The sequence below is a fragment of the Syngnathus floridae genome, chromosome 12 (assembly GCF_059516105.1).
Source record: "Syngnathus floridae isolate MCC-2025c chromosome 12, RoL_Sflo_1.0, whole genome shotgun sequence".
In the NCBI taxonomy this organism is placed as follows: Eukaryota; Metazoa; Chordata; class Actinopteri; order Syngnathiformes; family Syngnathidae; genus Syngnathus; species Syngnathus floridae.
Genome location: NC_142424.1, coordinates 7,270,494 through 7,288,820, shown reverse-complemented (window position 1 = coordinate 7,288,820; position 18,327 = coordinate 7,270,494). Strand labels below are relative to the sequence as shown.

Sequence of the window (18,327 nt, the reverse complement as noted above, 5' to 3'; positions counted from 1 at the left end):
CACCAAGGTCATTTAACTCAGTGCAATGACAGGGAAAACAAGTTTGTTAGTTTATGTCCTTCAGATGTGCTTCCTCCAGAGCAGCAGACCAACTTCATGTGATTTATTAGCATAAATTACAGAACGAAGAAAAACAAAACCACCCGGCATTTGAGAAACTGTAATTAGATAATTGCTTGATTGTATCATCTCAGTAGTTTTTTGCTATTTTTCTTCTGTTGTGCTCACTGCGTACCAAGAAATCCCACAAAGACAATTCTGAGAATGCCTGTACCTTCAGCTCGGCTATCGTCAACCATCGGGCAGGACGTCCGCACAGAGACGTAGCTGGAGTCAGAGTGACTACCCCGGCTGTCCACTGCATAGAGGGTGAACCTGGAAACAACAAATATATGTTATTGTAAAGCGACACTGTGCTACAATCGCTGCTAAGACTCAAAAAGCAAACATTTTTACTACTGAAAGTCTCGATGTAAAAGTCTGTGGGATATTTTAAGAGTTTTATATGATGTACCGCATTTTCCGCACTATAAGGTGCACCTAAAAACCTCAAATTTTCTCGAAAGCCGACAGTGCGCCTTATAATCAGGTGCGCCTTATATATGGACCAATATTGAGCCAGGTGTGTCCAAAGTCCGGCCCGCGGGCCAAATGTTTATATCTTATATATGGACAAAGTTTTAAAATGGGCCATTCATTGAAGGTGCGCCTTATAATCCGGTGCGCCTTATAGTGCGGAAAATACGGTAGCTTTATTTAGTTCTAATTTTTATTTTATTTTTTCACAATCTTTAAGGTTTTTTTTTGTTAACTAATCGGAATGTGTCATAGTATGTCACTAGCCTATGTTAACCCAATAGTAAAGCAAAAAAATTAATAAACATTTGCATAGGCAAAACTTTTCGAACATATGCAGTATATGAATTGATCAATATAATTAGAAAATAAAATCAGACAATAAATTGACGCAATACTTTCAAAGGATAATCTAAAACCTTGTGGCAGTGAAACATTCTGTGACTAGCACGCAAACAAAGGTCGCAGTGTACGTCTTAGTTGAAATGAAGCCTACTGCGGTACAATGAGCAATCCCATGCTCTGATGATGTCACATGAGGGTTGCTTCAAAGTCAAAAAGATGTTTGACCATCCAACAATCTAATCACTTCCAACATGAAGCTTTGGGGACATATTGTTCACCCAAAATTCAAAATATCATCCAAACTTCTCTTTCCCACTGTGTAATGATTTCTTTTCAGAAGATCCAAAGAGTTGAACAATGTTCCAAAGGTCCCTCTGGAAATGTCAAACATTGCTAAGATTTTTGGGAGGGCTCAATGACAGATTTTCGGCCCCTGGTCGTATGGCACGGGGAACAGTTTGAGATGGTCGGAGATCAGAGGCACAGCGCACCTCACCTTTAAATGGCCTTTTGCAAATGTCAAGCTGTGCCATGGCAAATGAAAAAAGGAAGTATGGGAAGAAACGGGCCATGGAGAATTTGCATGCCTTTAGACAGCAATGTTCATTCACTCATGTTTACTAGCATAACCATGGAGAATCTTTGTGGTTATTTCCAATCAAAACCACAAAGAATATCAATATATTGTATTAAGTTTTTTTTTAGTTTTATTAGACTTTCTGTGGGGAAAGAACCACAGTTAAATAAAAACTCCCTGAAGTTTCCATTTGTTTTGTCGCACCTGTGTCACCTCGTAATATCTTATATCCAAGCGCGGCCATGCCAAACCTCAGTCTGGCCGCAAAGTCCAACAACCGGTATAAGTGAAAGCACCTGCGCAGATCCTCCCATGGAAACTGTTACTGAATGTCTGCTAGTTTATCCCGCGGCTGACTGGGCAGGGCAACTTATATTTTCAGACTGTTGGGCTCATAGTTGCGGTTCAATATTTGGTAAAAAATGATCTGTGTGCAAAAAGCTGTACAATTGCGGGGGTTACTGAATCTAATGATACATAATAACAATTGAGGCAGAAACATAAGCTTTGTGCTAATACGATACATATTTTAGAATATGGGATATACAGTATGCTACTTCATTTTTTTAGAACGGGATGGGGGACAGTATGTTACTTCATTTTTTTAGAACGGGATGGGGAACAAAAGTATATGTCAAACAAATGTAGACATACCTCAATTGAGCAAAGTTGCTTGTTTTCAGTCATTGTTCTGTAATAATAACAATAATAAAATACTACTACTACTACTACTACTAATATTATTATTAATAATAATAAAAGTAGTAAAGATTCCTCAAATGATCATCAAATATCAACAAGCTCAAGATGCTTGTTTCTGATGGGGTTGTATTTTTTATTTTTTTTTTCAAAAATGTTTTTAGTGCCAATCGGTAAAACTAGTGTCGGGATATTTTTTCACACTTTGCTGGTGCTACAAAGTGACTTTTAGGGTGGGGGGGTTGTTATGTAAATACAAAAAGACATTACATAAAAGTTTGATTTTGTAAGAAAACTTTAGTCATATTTATTTCGTGATACAAAATTCATGGGAAAACATCCACAAGCACAGCAGTGAATGTTTTGAAGGAATAAATTAATTTATAAATATGAAATGTTTCAACATTTTTATTCGATTAGTGTTCCTTTATAGAATTGCCACTATGAAAACAATTCAGACTACCGCAAAAACACAATGAGACAGAAGAACCAAGCCCAAATTCCAAGTATTAACCATGCCTCATGCACAAATTCAGAAAACTTAAGAATCTGACTGTTTTTATAGCATTTCTTCCGAAACCCATTTGCGATGTTTTAAATTATGTCTACTGAGGCACGATCCAAGAGCTGCTTGTTTTGGTTGTAACATGACCTGTTTGGGCATTGCTCACATAGTTTGTCTGATCTTGTGAATGTGGTATTCCCCCAAGAACCTCACACAAGTTTGCATGGGCTTTGGTGGCTTCTTTGCCCACCAAAAACAATGTCAGCTTGTGAGACTGTTTAAGTCATATGGCCACCGTATTACATACAGATGGATACACAATGACACGAGGAAATTAGAATAACCGTCTTTTTCCAAACAGACAACATTATCAAAGCCCTGTTTTTTTTGTTTTTTTTTTTATCCCTGTCTCACAGTCATTCCACTGCTGATTACTTTTATTCCCAACTGCACGCAGTGTTTATTTTATTCTATTTAATTTTGCTTGCTGAGTTGACTCATCTTCAGAAAGATGGTCAACTAAAAGGCTGACTTAGAAATACAAATTCCGTGTAACTTAAATGTATCATGGAGGCTCTATACCCGTCCTAATGGAAGGGGAACTCTAGTTTACTGGAGATTTCTTTATCCTTAACTAGAGGGGATGGATCGTGGTCTTTATGAGGAGGACCTATAATTATAACAAAATGTAAGATTGTCATGTAAGACTTGGCATTTACATCTTCTACTAAAATTATTAAATAGTTGTCACAAACATTGCTGCTGGTCATGTAAACCTACAACATGAAGGCCTATTCTATTTTACTCTATTATAACAAAGGGAGACATTTTATCAAGGCAACTCAGCGTCTATGTTTGCCAACATTTCATAGCTGCGTTTTAAAAGTTGGCTTCAGTCTACCCCAACGGCAATTACAAGGTTGTTATGTGCAGTTATAAAATAGTTTCTGCCAGGACTTTAAAGCCTCTCCGGGGACTTGTCTGTATAGATGTTTTTGTTTGTTGGTTTGAGACAAGAGTGGGATAACTGCTCATTGTGCAAAGACATTAACATATTATGTGCAAATGGAGGGGAAACATTTTTGAGCTTCATTCGCGTATCACTGAAAAGGAACTTTTTTTTGGCAGCGAGTTTGGGTTTCATTCTTAAGACGCATTGAGAGGCGTCACAGGGGGTCGAATAAACAGGGTGTCCGATGATGATAAAGATCGCCTGGGAGCACAAAGAAGCCAAATCGTGGTCTGGCCTTCCACGAGAATGTCAAACATCAAGTATGAAAATTGGCAAGACGCATACAAACCTCCGTGGCCACCCACCCTCACTTGAGTTTTCTTTTTTCTTTCACTTTTTCAGGGTGTATGTTATCAAAGACGTAAACATAATCACAGGGGACTAAAAACAAACCCTAACCTTGACCCCAAAGGGCAGCCGTTTCCTCACTAACAGCGGACTTGGCCTTTGTCCCCGATTTAACAAGCTCTCCTGCAAACTAGCTGCTCTTTAATGCCAAATGTGTCCTTGAAAAAGAGCAAAGTCAGGAACACACACGTTCACGCGCACACACTTTTAAAGAGGCAAGCTTGTCTGGTGCAACACTTTGGTTCCACCCAGGCCCCACAGGTACAAGTCATTCAATTTACCTAACACACACACGAGTTTGACCTTAAGATGCCACGACAAACACCTTGGTCCAACAAACCTGTTAGACCACACAGGTATAATAATAAAATCACACGCAAACACACACTGTCACACGCATCATTTTAATTAACACACTCACACACACTTGCTGTGTCAAACACTTTGGTCCCAATAAACCTGCATAGTAATTCAATTAACCTAACACACATCCATACAAACACACACATTGGATCTCTGCGAACTGATCAAGACCCCAGACACACAGAAAGTTCTGGCATCTGGCTGGTTGTGTCCTTGTGCCACAGTTAGGTGAAAGCTCAGCAAGCGACAAGGCAGGCAAATGTCGGATTAGCGTGTAAATGAACTCCATTGCCATTAAAGTGAGCAGTTTTCTCATAATCTAACGAGACATACAAGGTATGTCTGAACGAGAGATGACAGGACAACAAAGCCCAACAGGAGAGGATGCCTGGCACAAAGTGACAGCGAGCGAGAGAGGATCAATTAGGGCAGTATTTTTGGCATGCGGGTGGACGCCAGGGCAGAAGGGGGACGGACGCCTTTTCCATGACATCAGCAGTTTGGACGCACATCAGTGGAGCTAGCCCACAAATCAATCCGAGCTGCGTAGAATTGTTTCTCGCCGCCGCAAGAATTTGTGGCAGCTTAGAATATCTGAGTGCTTGGAAATCCTCAAATCTTGCAGATCAGCAGCAGCGTCGCGGCCCAAAATAACTGTGACAGCATCTTGAAAATCAACAGTTGAAAATGTATTGAGCAGATAGTTGCAGCCAGTTGGTTTTCTTCAACTGCTTTGGCAAGCCAACGGGGCTTCCGCTCGGAATCTGACTCAATGCTGCAATCCATGGGCAATACCTGCTAACTTTTCACGTGGCCATCCGCTTATTACATTTTGGATGGGGAAGAAGACACTGGAAAGAAAAGAAAGAGGACGCATGGAGGAAATGAAAGAGAGTTGATGTACTGCCGAGCAGAGCGAGAGAGAGAGAAAACGAGAGAGCGTAGACAACATATAATACACTCTATCCCCCAAATGCTCATGAGTCATTCTTTGGAAAGGTTGTATGGGTCATTTAAGAACCAACTATCAACCTTTTCTTTGGGGGGTGGAGAGGTCTTGTGCAACAACTGGCACGGAATATTTAATGCGGTCTCCTCAATTACAGTATATGCTGTTAAATCATTTGCATATACATGTCCTACCAATCAAAAGGAGGGAAAATAAGATTTTTTTTTTTAATAGTATTCTCCTCCAGGGGTACATCAATAGGGTGAGGAAGCAAAAAGGACAAGAGGTGGTTCACACAGGCCAACAATAAGATGGATGGGGTGGTAAAGGAATTTCAACAAATGGACTGTCTGGTCTGGAGACTCACTTTTGCAGACAATTAGAAGCAGCTGAGGAGTAATCAGGAAGATGTTGGGCAGTTTGCAGGAGATGAGGACATTGTCCAACAATGCACACAGTCAAAAACAAATGGGAGGTACAAACCCATCAATCAATGACACATTTTTTGGGGTATGAATGATTCATGATTCAAGAGGCCATCTTAGTTGCGAAAATAATAAACAGCGGAGCAAATAATGACTTCTTCGAACTGCAGTCTTGTGTTCATCGTCATTGTTAACAGAGAAGGATTAGAGCTCCATATATATTGGAATTGACTAAATTTAGATCATGTATTCAGAATCTGTGGGTTGAAAATAATTTTGCTGTTGGTAATTACTTTCAGTGTCCCAAACTGAGTGACTGCTGAGGTTCAGGTTTCAATCCTGTGTTCAATTGAGTCCCTCCTAAGAATGATCTACATGAGTTAAGAGTTAACCTGTAGGGTGGAATTATGCACTTTAGTTGAGCATCTCAACATCTACTAGCCTCCAAAACATTTTCACAATGTTGTATAATTTACTGCATGAGTTTTTAGCAAGCAGGCCTTTTCAAACAGGAGCTTGTCTTATTTGCAAAAGAAAGGCTGCTGCCATATAGCAGCCTCAGTAATGATCAAGTCTGATGCCAATTCCACTGAAAGTTTTATCTGGCTACTTGATTTAGAGTAGTGTGTTTGGCTGCAAACACATGTGCCCTCAGACGTAATTTCCACGTAAATTCGGCCCTTATCTGTCCAAAACAACGCTGTGAAGAATGCATAAACAAAGATAAAGTTTGAAATTAGCCTCATTTTTTTTAAGTTCATGTAAGTAGATTTCTTGAGATTTAAATCAAAGCTCATTCCTCAAATATTCCTATCTACTGATAAAGCCATCATTGTGAAGCAAAAATGTTGTTAGAATTGTGTTGTTATATTAAAAGCTGTGACAAATGTATGTGTTTAGACAGATATCTGTTTTGGTAGAATAATTGCTATGAAGTTAGGATTTTGTAATTGATTAATTTTCTTAGCAAACGATATCGCTTTGATGTCATGTTTTGATTATCAATGGCTGTGTACATACTGTCTAGATGTCATCATTCCTACTGATTTAAATCATGGACTGGTTTTTTTTTGTGTTTAAGGGGCAAAGGTGAGCTTCTCAAAATAGAGCAATCAATTCTTCCAGTGATAGCCACAACATTATGTGGGCTTGTCTATTAGAGGGTAGAAAAGCTAAAGCCTGTTGGTTTTGCTTCTCCCTCAAAATACATTGGGACAAAGGTGCAAAATGGAAACAAAGACAGCACTTGTTGGACAACAGTTGTCTTAAGGAGAACACATGCATTTTGATGAGCGGCACATCATCTGCATAACAGTAGAAGGAAATACCATGTTTTAGTAGGATAGAACCCAGGGCAGCAAATAAAATGAAAACAGCAAGGGCCCCAAAAGAGACCCCTGTGGAATACCATACGCCAGAGGGCCGAGCGGGACCTGGGCTAACACAAAAAGTCCTGCCAGCCAAATGGGATCTAAACCACTCTAGAGCACTACCACTAATGTCCTCTTACAATATATTAAGAGATTATTATTATTATATGTGTCTGAAGTTCTATGGGGCTGTGTGCTGACCTGAATGCTCAATTTCTGCACGATGATTGGATGGTGTGTCTGAGGCGGAGCTGAGCTTCCCCTTACTGGGCTAGGTACAGCCAAGATTAGTTTTAAGTCCCTCACATGGCTAATCACATTGTTACCACGTTGCCTCTTTTATCAACTTTAAGGAGAAGCCTCAGAGGTGAATTTCTTGGAAGCTTGGCAGATTCCGCTATTATTTCCCAGACACCCCTATCATTGTCCCTCCTTGCACATCATTGTAGAATATTGAATATTACCACAAAGCTGATTATGTTTCTTGTTGTGTTATCTAGTGCAGTTCACAGTATGATGCTCAAGCCCGGTTGTTGTTTTTGGAGTTTACTGTATAGCTTGCCTGCCCAAGTCAGAGGAACCCAATGGTTTGTAGGGATCTGATGAAATACTGCCCAGACAGCAATAAGAAATGGTTTAACCCATCTATTTATTACTACCTTGGAGAGTCAAACTGAGGCTTCAGATGTTTTGCTTCGGTAAACTTGAAACCTGCCAAAAAAGTTGCTGAAGATCTTCACAGTCAGTTTTCATTACCAAATATCTGCACGTTTTCCAGCAGCACTTTTCTATTTTTGTATTATTGCACCAGAGCTCTGTATAATGATCCTAGGTCCATTTTTATCAGGAATCAAAACAGGTGCCAGTTCACTTTCAAATCTCCATATTGTTCAGGTTTACCAAGATTGGATGAAGATGTTTTTCTTTGAGCTTCAGAGGCTCTTAACATTTTTGAAACTGGAAGCAAAGGTTGTACAAAAATTCTTGGCTTATGATAGAGGAACATCATAAACACCTTCCAGGTTTGTTCTAAAATTTGGACTCGTTCAACATTACAATTTGATTGTAGTATAGCCAAGGCCTTGTCAAAATAACCTTGCTACTTTGTCCAATGACATACTACAGTTATGTACCGGTACATACTTCCAAGGTTTTTTACAAAAAAATCAGTGAACAATGTCTGCTCATGAACAAAACTGTCTAGGTGTACCTTGAAAATGACCAAATGTTAAAAATGAAAAAAGAAGACAAAAAAACAATTTTTCCAGGAAAATTTGATAAACAGCATCCAACTTACTTGTAGAGACTGTCAGGCTCCAGGCACTTGAAAACAACGGAATAAAGCAGCGTGTGGGGATGTTCGCCACTCCTTTTACCGGGCACAACACAGGAAGAACCCAAACCCGAGAGGAGATCATCCAACAAGCTCAACACTTCACCTGGCAGGGAGATGGAAACGGACAGAGTTAGTACAAACCGAGGTTGTACAAGAAAGGTCCGTTGATTTTTTTCGTTACCTATACAGAATATGAAATACTTGGAAATTTTGTAAAACATTTCAAACAAATGTGGCGTGGTTCTGAATAATTTTAAGGAGTAACTGTGAGTATATCTTAAAAAATATATACATATAAAACTGTATGGTAATCGTTTGCAACCAAGCTGATGGTTTTTTTTTTTTTTAGGCATATAGCAAGGGTGGCAGCTAACAAACCCACCATGCTATTTTCCAGAGCTTGTGGCGATGATGGAAAGGTGGGAGCTATCAAAACAGTTGAAAAGCTCTGAAAAGGTTAGATTTCCAACTATTTCTACACACATGCAAAGGGCAGCTTAGTTTGAGTTTATAACACAAGCGCCAACTTGTAAACACAGGGCTAATCTGGCTGGCAAGCCATAAAGTAAGAAGAGAAGTTCGAGAAAGGACGGAAAAGAACTCCATGAATGAGTGATTTGACCTTTCTGTAGCAATAAACGTGAGTATACAAAAGACTTTCCTAAAATGCATTCCTGTGCTGTTTCACTTTCGAAGGTTTAACCTTTTCAAATTCAGACAAATTCAGCATATGATTTGTATTCATATTTGCTGCACTTTTATTATTTATTATTCTAGATATTCGTACATCAATGATACTAATTGGACATAGTATATGTTTAAAGGGTGAAGAAAGGGTGAAATTTACATTTAAAAAAAGACAATAACATAAAACCGATCACATTTCATGTTTGGCATGAATAAGTTATGGTAGCAAAGTAGCTGTCTTGGTGTGCCGGTGTGCCCTTGGGCAAACATGCAAGATTAAATGGAGAAGAGAAGTGAGGCTCCGTTCTAATCTTGCTATCAGTTTCAAAACTGCAGAGTCTACCTCTAAGTTATGAAGTCCGTTTATATTGAAGAACCAAGGGTTTGTTAATTTTTATTTTTTTAAATTTTATATGGCTTGTCTTTTCAATTCTAACTATAATCGACCGACCTGACTTGATGGAAACTCTGCTCAAAACTTTACAGTTATATTAACTGCTGTTTCTGCTGCCTGCTGTATACTAAATAATCACTCTCACCACCAAAGTAACTTACAGGCCAGCATTTTATGGAACAATAATTATCCCACTCAGACCGCTTAATTAATCATCGATATAACTGCCAACAATCTATTTACTACATTTTAAATGGTTTAGTTTCATCACGACTCTGTTTCACCTTTCACTGTGAGTAAATATGAAAAGAATGTCAACTGGGTGCCAGTTTTCAGAGTAAAACAGCGCTGTGAAGAAAAACTGAGGAGGAAATAAAAATGAGAGCGAAGAAAGGGTGAAAAATAAGTTAATGACGCTGTGTGACGGATGAATGATGTCAATCAGTGCTGCAATAATTAGAGCAATGCCTGTCTGCATAAGTAAAAGCCACTCAAGATGGGTCAAAGTGAGTATAGTATGTCGTTATCACATACTCTTGACCCATATAAATCCAATGATAGGCCTACTGACTCATGCTTCTGTTACGTAAGCTTGTCCATGGCATCTGTTTAATCTGGTTCTAGCAGGATGTAGCTCATTGATGGTTTGGCTTCAACCCTTCCTCTTATATACATGGTAGATCATATATTCAGGATGAACAGTATATAACTATAATTAATTATGATTCATATGCATCCAAGTACCACTGATAAACTGCACATGTTACCTTTGAAACATTTATCCAGGTGTAAAAAAAAAAATAAAATCATGTTTGTCTTGGTATTGTGAGGATAACCCCAAATTTAAAACTATAACTGCCCCATGGAAGTCCAAAACCAAAACATCACACTTAGAGGAATGTGCCTCAATGGTCCAAACTCTCAATTTAGCATTTAAGAAACCATTCTTCAAAGGTTTCAGACCCAAACTTAGCATTTCAGAAACTGTTCCTGAAAGGTCTAAAGGCCAAACTTCACTTTGCTCAAATTGTCCCCTGAAGATATGAAAACAACTTAACGTTTAAGACACTTTTCTTCAGAAGTCCAAAACCCAAACTTAACATATTCTTACAAGATCTAAATCCCCAAATTAACATTTTGGAAACTGTCCCTCAAAAGAAAGCTAAATTTGCGGAAACATTCTGATGAAAGTCCATAATCCAAATTTGGGATTTGGGAAATCATTTCTTTAAGGTTCAAAACCGAAACTTAACACTTGAAACTTAACATTTGTCCTTCAACCAACCAAAACCCAAATTTAACACTCACACGATAGTCAAAAATCTAAATTTTAAATTTGTGAAAATGCCCATTTAATGGATAAAACCCAGCAATGATTTATTCCATTTAACCTATGAAAATCAAACACCGACTTGGTGTTTGAGACAGAGCATGGATTAAAACTATTATTAATTGATGTAACTAAATCTATTTGTGGTCTTTTAAAAGCACATATAGCATAAAGGGATAGCATGACCCACTTAGGTGGTGACACATGTCGAGGGGTCATAAGTAGATGTCACATGCTACATGTGTCTCTAAGCACGAGAACTTGACAGGGAACAAACAACGAGCTGACAACATCTCAGTGAAGCTTGAGACGGCTACTATATTATCATCCATTTAAGCTCTTTATGTTTGTTTAGAATTAAAAGCCCTTACTGACAGAACCAAACCAACGCATTCCATGGGTCACCAGCTAAAGTATCGGATGTACCATCATAACCACGCTTGAAATGTACTTTTGGCATTCGGTAAATGCCACATTGTGAGAAGCTAACCAAAATGAGGATAAAATGAGGAGATCATTTTACCTGCCTTAATCCTGCATCCACTAAGTGATCTTATGACGAGAAGATGTCAAATCACTTCCAGTTTATTTATTCCAAAACAAAATACAAATGGACCTTTTTGAGGTTTAATGTTGGATAGTAGTTGTATGATTTTAAAAATGGGGGCACTTTTTTTTTTGGGATCACTCCTTTATACTGTATTTAGATTAGTATGTTATGTCAAAGGGCTATAGACTTACTAACATGGGAAAAATAAAGTGTTTCTTATAAACTATATGTGTGAAATGGGGACCAGTTCACAAGAGGTAGAAAAACACTATTTTTTGGGATCCTGGAGAATCTTCTTTTTAGCACCTTGCCTGAAAAAAAAAAACAACTCTAATTCCCTGGTGTTACTTGCTTAACACACTTAACACATTTGCAACTAATCAGTGGTGTTACTGTAACGATTAATAACTTGTGACAGATGCATTACAGAATGAGAAGTCACATTGTGTAGTGAGGTGGTACTTAAATTGAAACAACGGTGAAAATCAAAATTATTTTTTGTCATTTCACACCAGCGCTGGGAAAGTGCAAACATTATATTTTATAATTAGGAATATATTAAAAATGCCAGTCTGACATCATCTGACTCATCTACTGCCCCCCATTTGGTAGTTTAAATGGCTCAAATACCGATTGAAAGTTAGTCGATAGTCAAATTGGAAAATTGTTTGGTAGGGAAACTAATGAAACCCAACCAATGCTCAATAAGCCCAAACAGTACACAGCTGGCAAAAATTACAGCCCCTAAAATTCTATTACTGTAAAAGCCATTTTGCGTGTTCTCCGGCTTACATGGCGATTACAAAAAGCTGATGCCAAGGGATCTTTTTTGGAGGCGGAGAGGGAACAAATGATAGCAAATCACAGGGAGGTGCAGAGGGACTATGTGTGTGTGTGGGGGGGTGCTCAAATGCATGATGTAATTCCGTTCAATCAAACATATTTGTATAAGAAGCGCCTGACCCAGACTAACCCCAGGTTGTGATGTTGTTAGAAGACAAGGAAAAGCCTGGCAAACTGCCGTAACAAAACAGCAAAGAAAACGGATGGGAAGGAAATTCCGGCAAGATTGTCTCATTTGAACATTATCGTGCTCAAAGGGAGCAACAGTCAAAAAAGCAGCAATTACACATAATGAGCTACTTTTCATATCTAGCAATTAAGTGCAGAAAGGTATTGTATACATCAATGATGATTATATTAATAGTACTAGAATTCAGGTGTTAAAGGGATTATCATTTCTGCCAGTGTTTTGGTTTTTGGGCTTGGTGTCCCCATTTCTGCATTTTAGTTTTGTCAAAGAACTTTTGTTTCGGGGCGTCTTTACTCCTCATCCAGCAGCTTTAACATCAAAATTCTTATAGCTGCAACAATCAGCAACCATTTCTGGGATGCTCATTTCCATGCTCGTTCGTCATCATCATCGGGGTCTTGACCTGACTGCATTTTTTAGTCGAGAAATGCTCCCTTTTGATGGTGTCTGGCACTTTGCAGAGGTGTTCTCTTCACAGATGAATCCCAGACAATATGTATGGTGTCATGTGGGTGAGTGGTTTGCTGATAACAATGTGTGGATTGTGTTGGCGGCGGGGTCAATAGACATAGGTGCCAAATACTGACGATTGATTTTGTGGCAAAATATATTGTGTTGTATATAACAATAATAATTATTATTTATTCTTATTATTTAGCATGTTTGAGTGGCAGATGGGGCAGAAAAAAAATCAAACACTTTATGTTAAGAACCAAATGAATGAAATCAACGTAAGACACCAATGAAAAAATGGGAGACGACAGATCGAAAATAATACTGGGACTCTTCTTGGCTCAAGCATTTATGTTTATTGCCTATGCATGATGTTTAATATGTAGATAAAATCTACTACTGGTAGGAATTAATTGCTCTTCAAAGGCAGCCAAGCACGTCGTTCCATTTTTCTTTTTTGGCCGGCAACACAACAGCTCGATCGCTCAACGGCCTGGTTGTCATTATCATGGGTCTTCGCATCACTGTTAGGGTGCTTGCAAATATTCCACTTCATGTATCCTCTTGACTGTATTCTTTTCTTCTCCCTCCAAACATGTGCGCCACTTGTATACGACCCGATCACCACATAAAGAGGATTATGTAAATTACAATTTCAACAGTGATAATTGGAACTTCACAATGTAGTGATGCATTGCCGTCTGTAATTTGGGTCTCAAATTGGACGAACAACTGGGTCCTTTTAATACAAATTTGTGGTGTTTTCCTCCTTAGAAAAAAAATCTTTTGGGAAATAATGGAAGCTGCATGTTAAAATTTGGATTAACTGCCACATTGTAAGCAAAATGTTTAAAGTTTTGAATTGACCTTCGGAAACAATCGCTGTGGCGGCTGACTTGACATTGAAACTTGATTTAATTGAAACATTATTAATATCTCTTAAAATATACTCAAACATTTAATTTTGACCTCATTTAAAACAGGTTTCAGTCAAAGTCCAAAACAAAATATAGGCTAATCTTTCATTTTGGGTTCATATTTTGATAAGCGGTTCAGATAATGAATGGATGTCTGGATTATATCTGACTCCAGAGGAATAGTGCTTCACCAGTTACCAGTCATGAACCTCACCGCATGTCACTCCAAAGTCAGCTGGGATAGACTCCAGCTCACCCACGACTGACGACAAGTGCTTTAGAAAATGGATGGATGGCTCTGACCATTCATCTGTAACGTAGTGGTTAACATAGCAGACAGTGAAACCCCAATGGGAGTGATTTATGCTTAATGCTCCATCCACGTTTGCCCTGTGATTGACTTGAGACCTTGTCTCGGGTGAAAGTATTAAGAGGCACCAAGATTAAGCATCTGGAATTATGATCAATAGGAACTAAGTGTATCTTAGTACATTCAATAGTGCATACCGAGGAAGGATTTATCACTTTCGGTTTTGGATATCACCTCAAAAACAACGAAAAAAATGAGTAACTTTCCTACTAAAATGCAACATTCAAGCTGGTACATTCTTGTGTATCACTGCCAAGTCATCATGAAGAAAGTAAGAGAGTCTTACTTCTATTTATGCCCTGAATAGCAAAATGAATCAGACTCAGTGCCCGGCGTAAATGCGTTCGCTATCGATCAACATAAATTATATCTTGAATTCATCACATTCAAAGATTTTTCTTTCATTGCTGCTGTTGTAAGTGGCCCAAAACAAACAATGATGAATAAAATGTGTAGCTTGTCCAAAATATATTCTGTAGATCAGGGATGTCAAACTCATTTTTTTCGTGGGCCGCATTGTAGTCATAGCTTCTTTCGGAGGGGCATTATGACTGTCAACCCAAATAAATGTATGAGCACCTCATATTGTATACAGCAAAAGCTACAAAACAAACTGACAAATAACTCGTTTTCAAATCAGACGAGTAAAAACTGGTCAAATATATAAAGAAAAAAGATATTATTAAAAATGAAGACAATTTGAAATTCTAGTAATGACACGCGAATTTGATGCACAATTTGTCTTCGCGGGCCACATAAACTGATTTGGTGGGCCGGATCTGGCCCCCGGGCCTTGAGTTTGACACCTGTGCTGTAGATCATAGGAGTGGCTGAGCATTAAAAAATGGTGAAGGAAAAGAACGTGACACTGACGACATGTTTGTGAGGAGGCAAAAAGGGAAAGAATGGGCGGGAAAAAAAAGAGAGAGAATGCAGAAACCCCTTGGCCCCCTGCCTGCGATCTGCAATCTGCTGATGGCGAGGCTCGTGATGAGGAGGTGCACGGCATCCATTTTTAGCGATGAGGTCATCTTTAATTAACAAAACAAAGAGAGTCAGCTGTGTCACTCCAATCTGTTATCTGCACCCGTGCTCAAGGACGCCGGTTATCTCCATATAATTCAATCTCTTTGAATGAGGGCTTATCGACGCAATTGTGCAATGACGGCGCACTTACATAAACAAGGGAGTGGGATACCTCGTTGGAACGTGAGGAAACTAAAAGAGGGACGTTCCAAATGTCATGGGCAAAAGGATCAAATAGTTGGTCGCTTTTTTTACACTGCAAAATTGTCTGGGATGACATCATTCCATTTCTCCTGCCCGTTATTCCCCACAGACTCTCGCTTGCCTACATTTTCATACAAACGTTTCACGCTTCCTGCCGATTCTCCCAGTCGCTCCATCCTGACCAGAAAAATAAAACAGGTCTCATGACACGCACAGAATGGAGCGTAAGTTTTTAATTAGTATTAAACATGCGCACGTGTGCAGACGTAAAAGTGTCGCCTCGGCAAAAGTGTGATTTAAAGACACCGAATTAGCGGTTGACAAAACAATGGTATCGAGGAAAGGTGATGAGTGAAGCCAGAAGCTTCGTCATTCACTCGTCAGGTATACGAGGCGCCTTCCACTTAAGCATTTTATGAGACACTTTTCATAACGATTTTGGCACCTTCTCTTTCCCTTTTGGGAACTCTCCGTGAGAGACAGGAAATACAGACGTCTGACGTTACAGACTAGGTAAGCCGCTAATCATTCCCATGCCGTCAAAACATAACACGCAATTTACTGCTAAACAAACTCTAATGGCGTAAACCATGTGAGGTGTTTTCCTGAATTTGCAAAGTAGAAACCGTAAACCTGCAGTTTCTCTCGATTGACCTACATAGCACTGCTGGATCAATGTGGCCATATTTGGAAATTGATTACGGGTTGAAAGGGCAGGTTAAAAGGCCATGCCTAAAATGTCAATAAATTACCATTTTTAGACAAAACGCTCTACAACAAGTATGCATATGAGCTGATGAGCAATTTGGACTTTTGCATCAATGTTCCATAATGCCCAACCTGCCACTAATGCATCAGTACTGCTTATTCAAGCGGCTGCTTTATGAACGCTGCCCCTGACTTGGTGTGCCATCTAGAGGACGCCAAAGTAAGACCCCAGTCATTTGGGTCCTTCCCAAGAGCAATCCCAAAGAGGTATTGAAGGGAAAAAGGTAGGTCCAAAACATGTTCTATTAAAATATTCTGATTGCTGTAATCATAATAATCATACTTGCAGATGGATATATTAGAGGAGCTACTGTACTTGACGGGATAAATCTAAGAAACATAGACCTTTTTTTGTGTGTGGGTGAGCGAGTGGTAGCATCTCCTTTACTTTTACCGACTTGCATTGCCAGAGTGAAGGTGAACAATGCGAATGCAACAATTCAATATGACTAAATCAACAATCCATTTTCAACAAACTGTGCACGTACGCACACAGGCTTCCATCTCAATGAGAAGGTAATCAGTGATGCCATAGACATGAAACCTGAAAACGTCCTCATTAAAAAGTCAAAGCTCATATGAAGGTACCACCCATATCACTCTTTTTTTTCCATCACCATACACAGCCTCAACAATAAGATCCTGGAAGTGATTACATCCATTAACATTATTTCCTCTAAGAATTAATCGTTTGTTGTATGATCAGCGTCCTGGAACACAATGTGGTCGACCTTAGTCTCCCCTGTAAGCCGGGACTCCAATGACTTATCTTCCATTCCTTGACACAGGAAGAAACAGGCCGGGGTGACGTTTTTCTTCACTAACTATTCAAACAGCTCATGTTTGGAGTCCTTTCACTTTTCCACACCCGGCGCACTCAGTCGAGACCACACGCTGTGAATCAGCGAGTCACAATTTACATGCCAATGGGGATGAGTTATCATATTTGAAGACTATAAATGCCATCACAACTCACCTTTACATTTGCTTTTATTCAGCAATTGGGATGATCGACTGCCATCTGTGGTGACCTCATCTTCACCTGCACTTCATCTATGTGAGTCAGTGTTCCTCTCGCCACAGTTGTGGGAACAGGTGATCCCTCTCTGTCTGCTCCATATCTACGCTTGGCTCCAGAAGTGTTTTTTTGTTACGTCAGGGTCTGTGCATTTTTATGAAACTGACCTCTGGAAAGCCCGTCGTGCTCAATTATGACTAAACAGGATGCGCTGATCAAACACATTTTTATAACATGAACTCAGAAATTTCATTTCGTTTTAGAATTGCATGACCATCACAACAATTTTTATCTAGAAAATCAGCTGATGACCATAGATTCAGAAAACACTCCTCAGCAATATGAGCAATATAATTAACTCATTCACTGCCAGCACAGTTAAAATGGATATTTGACGTCTATGAGATAACAGATAACAATTCTCCATACAAATTGAGTTCACCTAGTGAATGCTAACATTAATAAAATATAGCTGAGAGGATAGCGGCTAAAGCCAGTCAGTGAACGATGTGTACATTATTTGACTTTATTAAATTTCATTATGTAGTGGCTAAAGTTTCATTGCAAATTCTAAAAATGAAAACACAATCGCTGTAAATTCCGAACTTGGTTTTACCATGGCCCAATTTAATTCACTTTACATACTGGAACAATATTCTTGAAACCATCCCAACCGGCGTTATGGGAAGGATTGTGTTCCACTTTATGGATTTGTGTGTCTTTGTGCAAAGGTGAAGGGTTTTCATATCCAAGATTTGACAAGGCTGGGGATAAAATGCAAAGACTTTTGGCATAGGTTAAGTTCGCATTGCTCACTGCAGATGCGCATACCACTTAGCAACACAGTCCGGTGCCAGGCGATGTACAGCCAATGACATTAGCAGACACATAAAATCATTCCTGGAGTTTGGATCAAACAGGAGGTAGTCACATCAGCGGCATTTTTGGGATGCTACCTTTAGATTACATTACATTCACAGGCAAGACACCAAAGGACTTGGATGATTGCATTCATTTACGAATCATGCAGGAAGTTGTTACAGAGGGAAAAAAAAACATCCAAAGAATCACT

General features: G+C 39.1%; 1 protein-coding gene across 2 annotated transcripts in view; it reads right to left on the bottom strand.

The window, feature by feature from the left end:
• astn2 (astrotactin 2) overlaps positions 1-18,327 on the bottom strand; it is a 153,798-nt gene that overhangs the window by 4,023 nt on the left and 131,448 nt on the right. For both annotated transcript variants that reach the window (XM_088391186.1, XM_088391187.1), the window contains exons 20-21: positions 8,467-8,608; positions 275-375 (exon numbers count right to left, since the gene is read on the bottom strand). In XM_088391186.1, the coding sequence (XP_088247312.1) occupies positions 275-375; positions 8,467-8,608 (243 nt within the window). The remainder of the gene's footprint in view (positions 1-274; positions 376-8,466; positions 8,609-18,327) is intronic.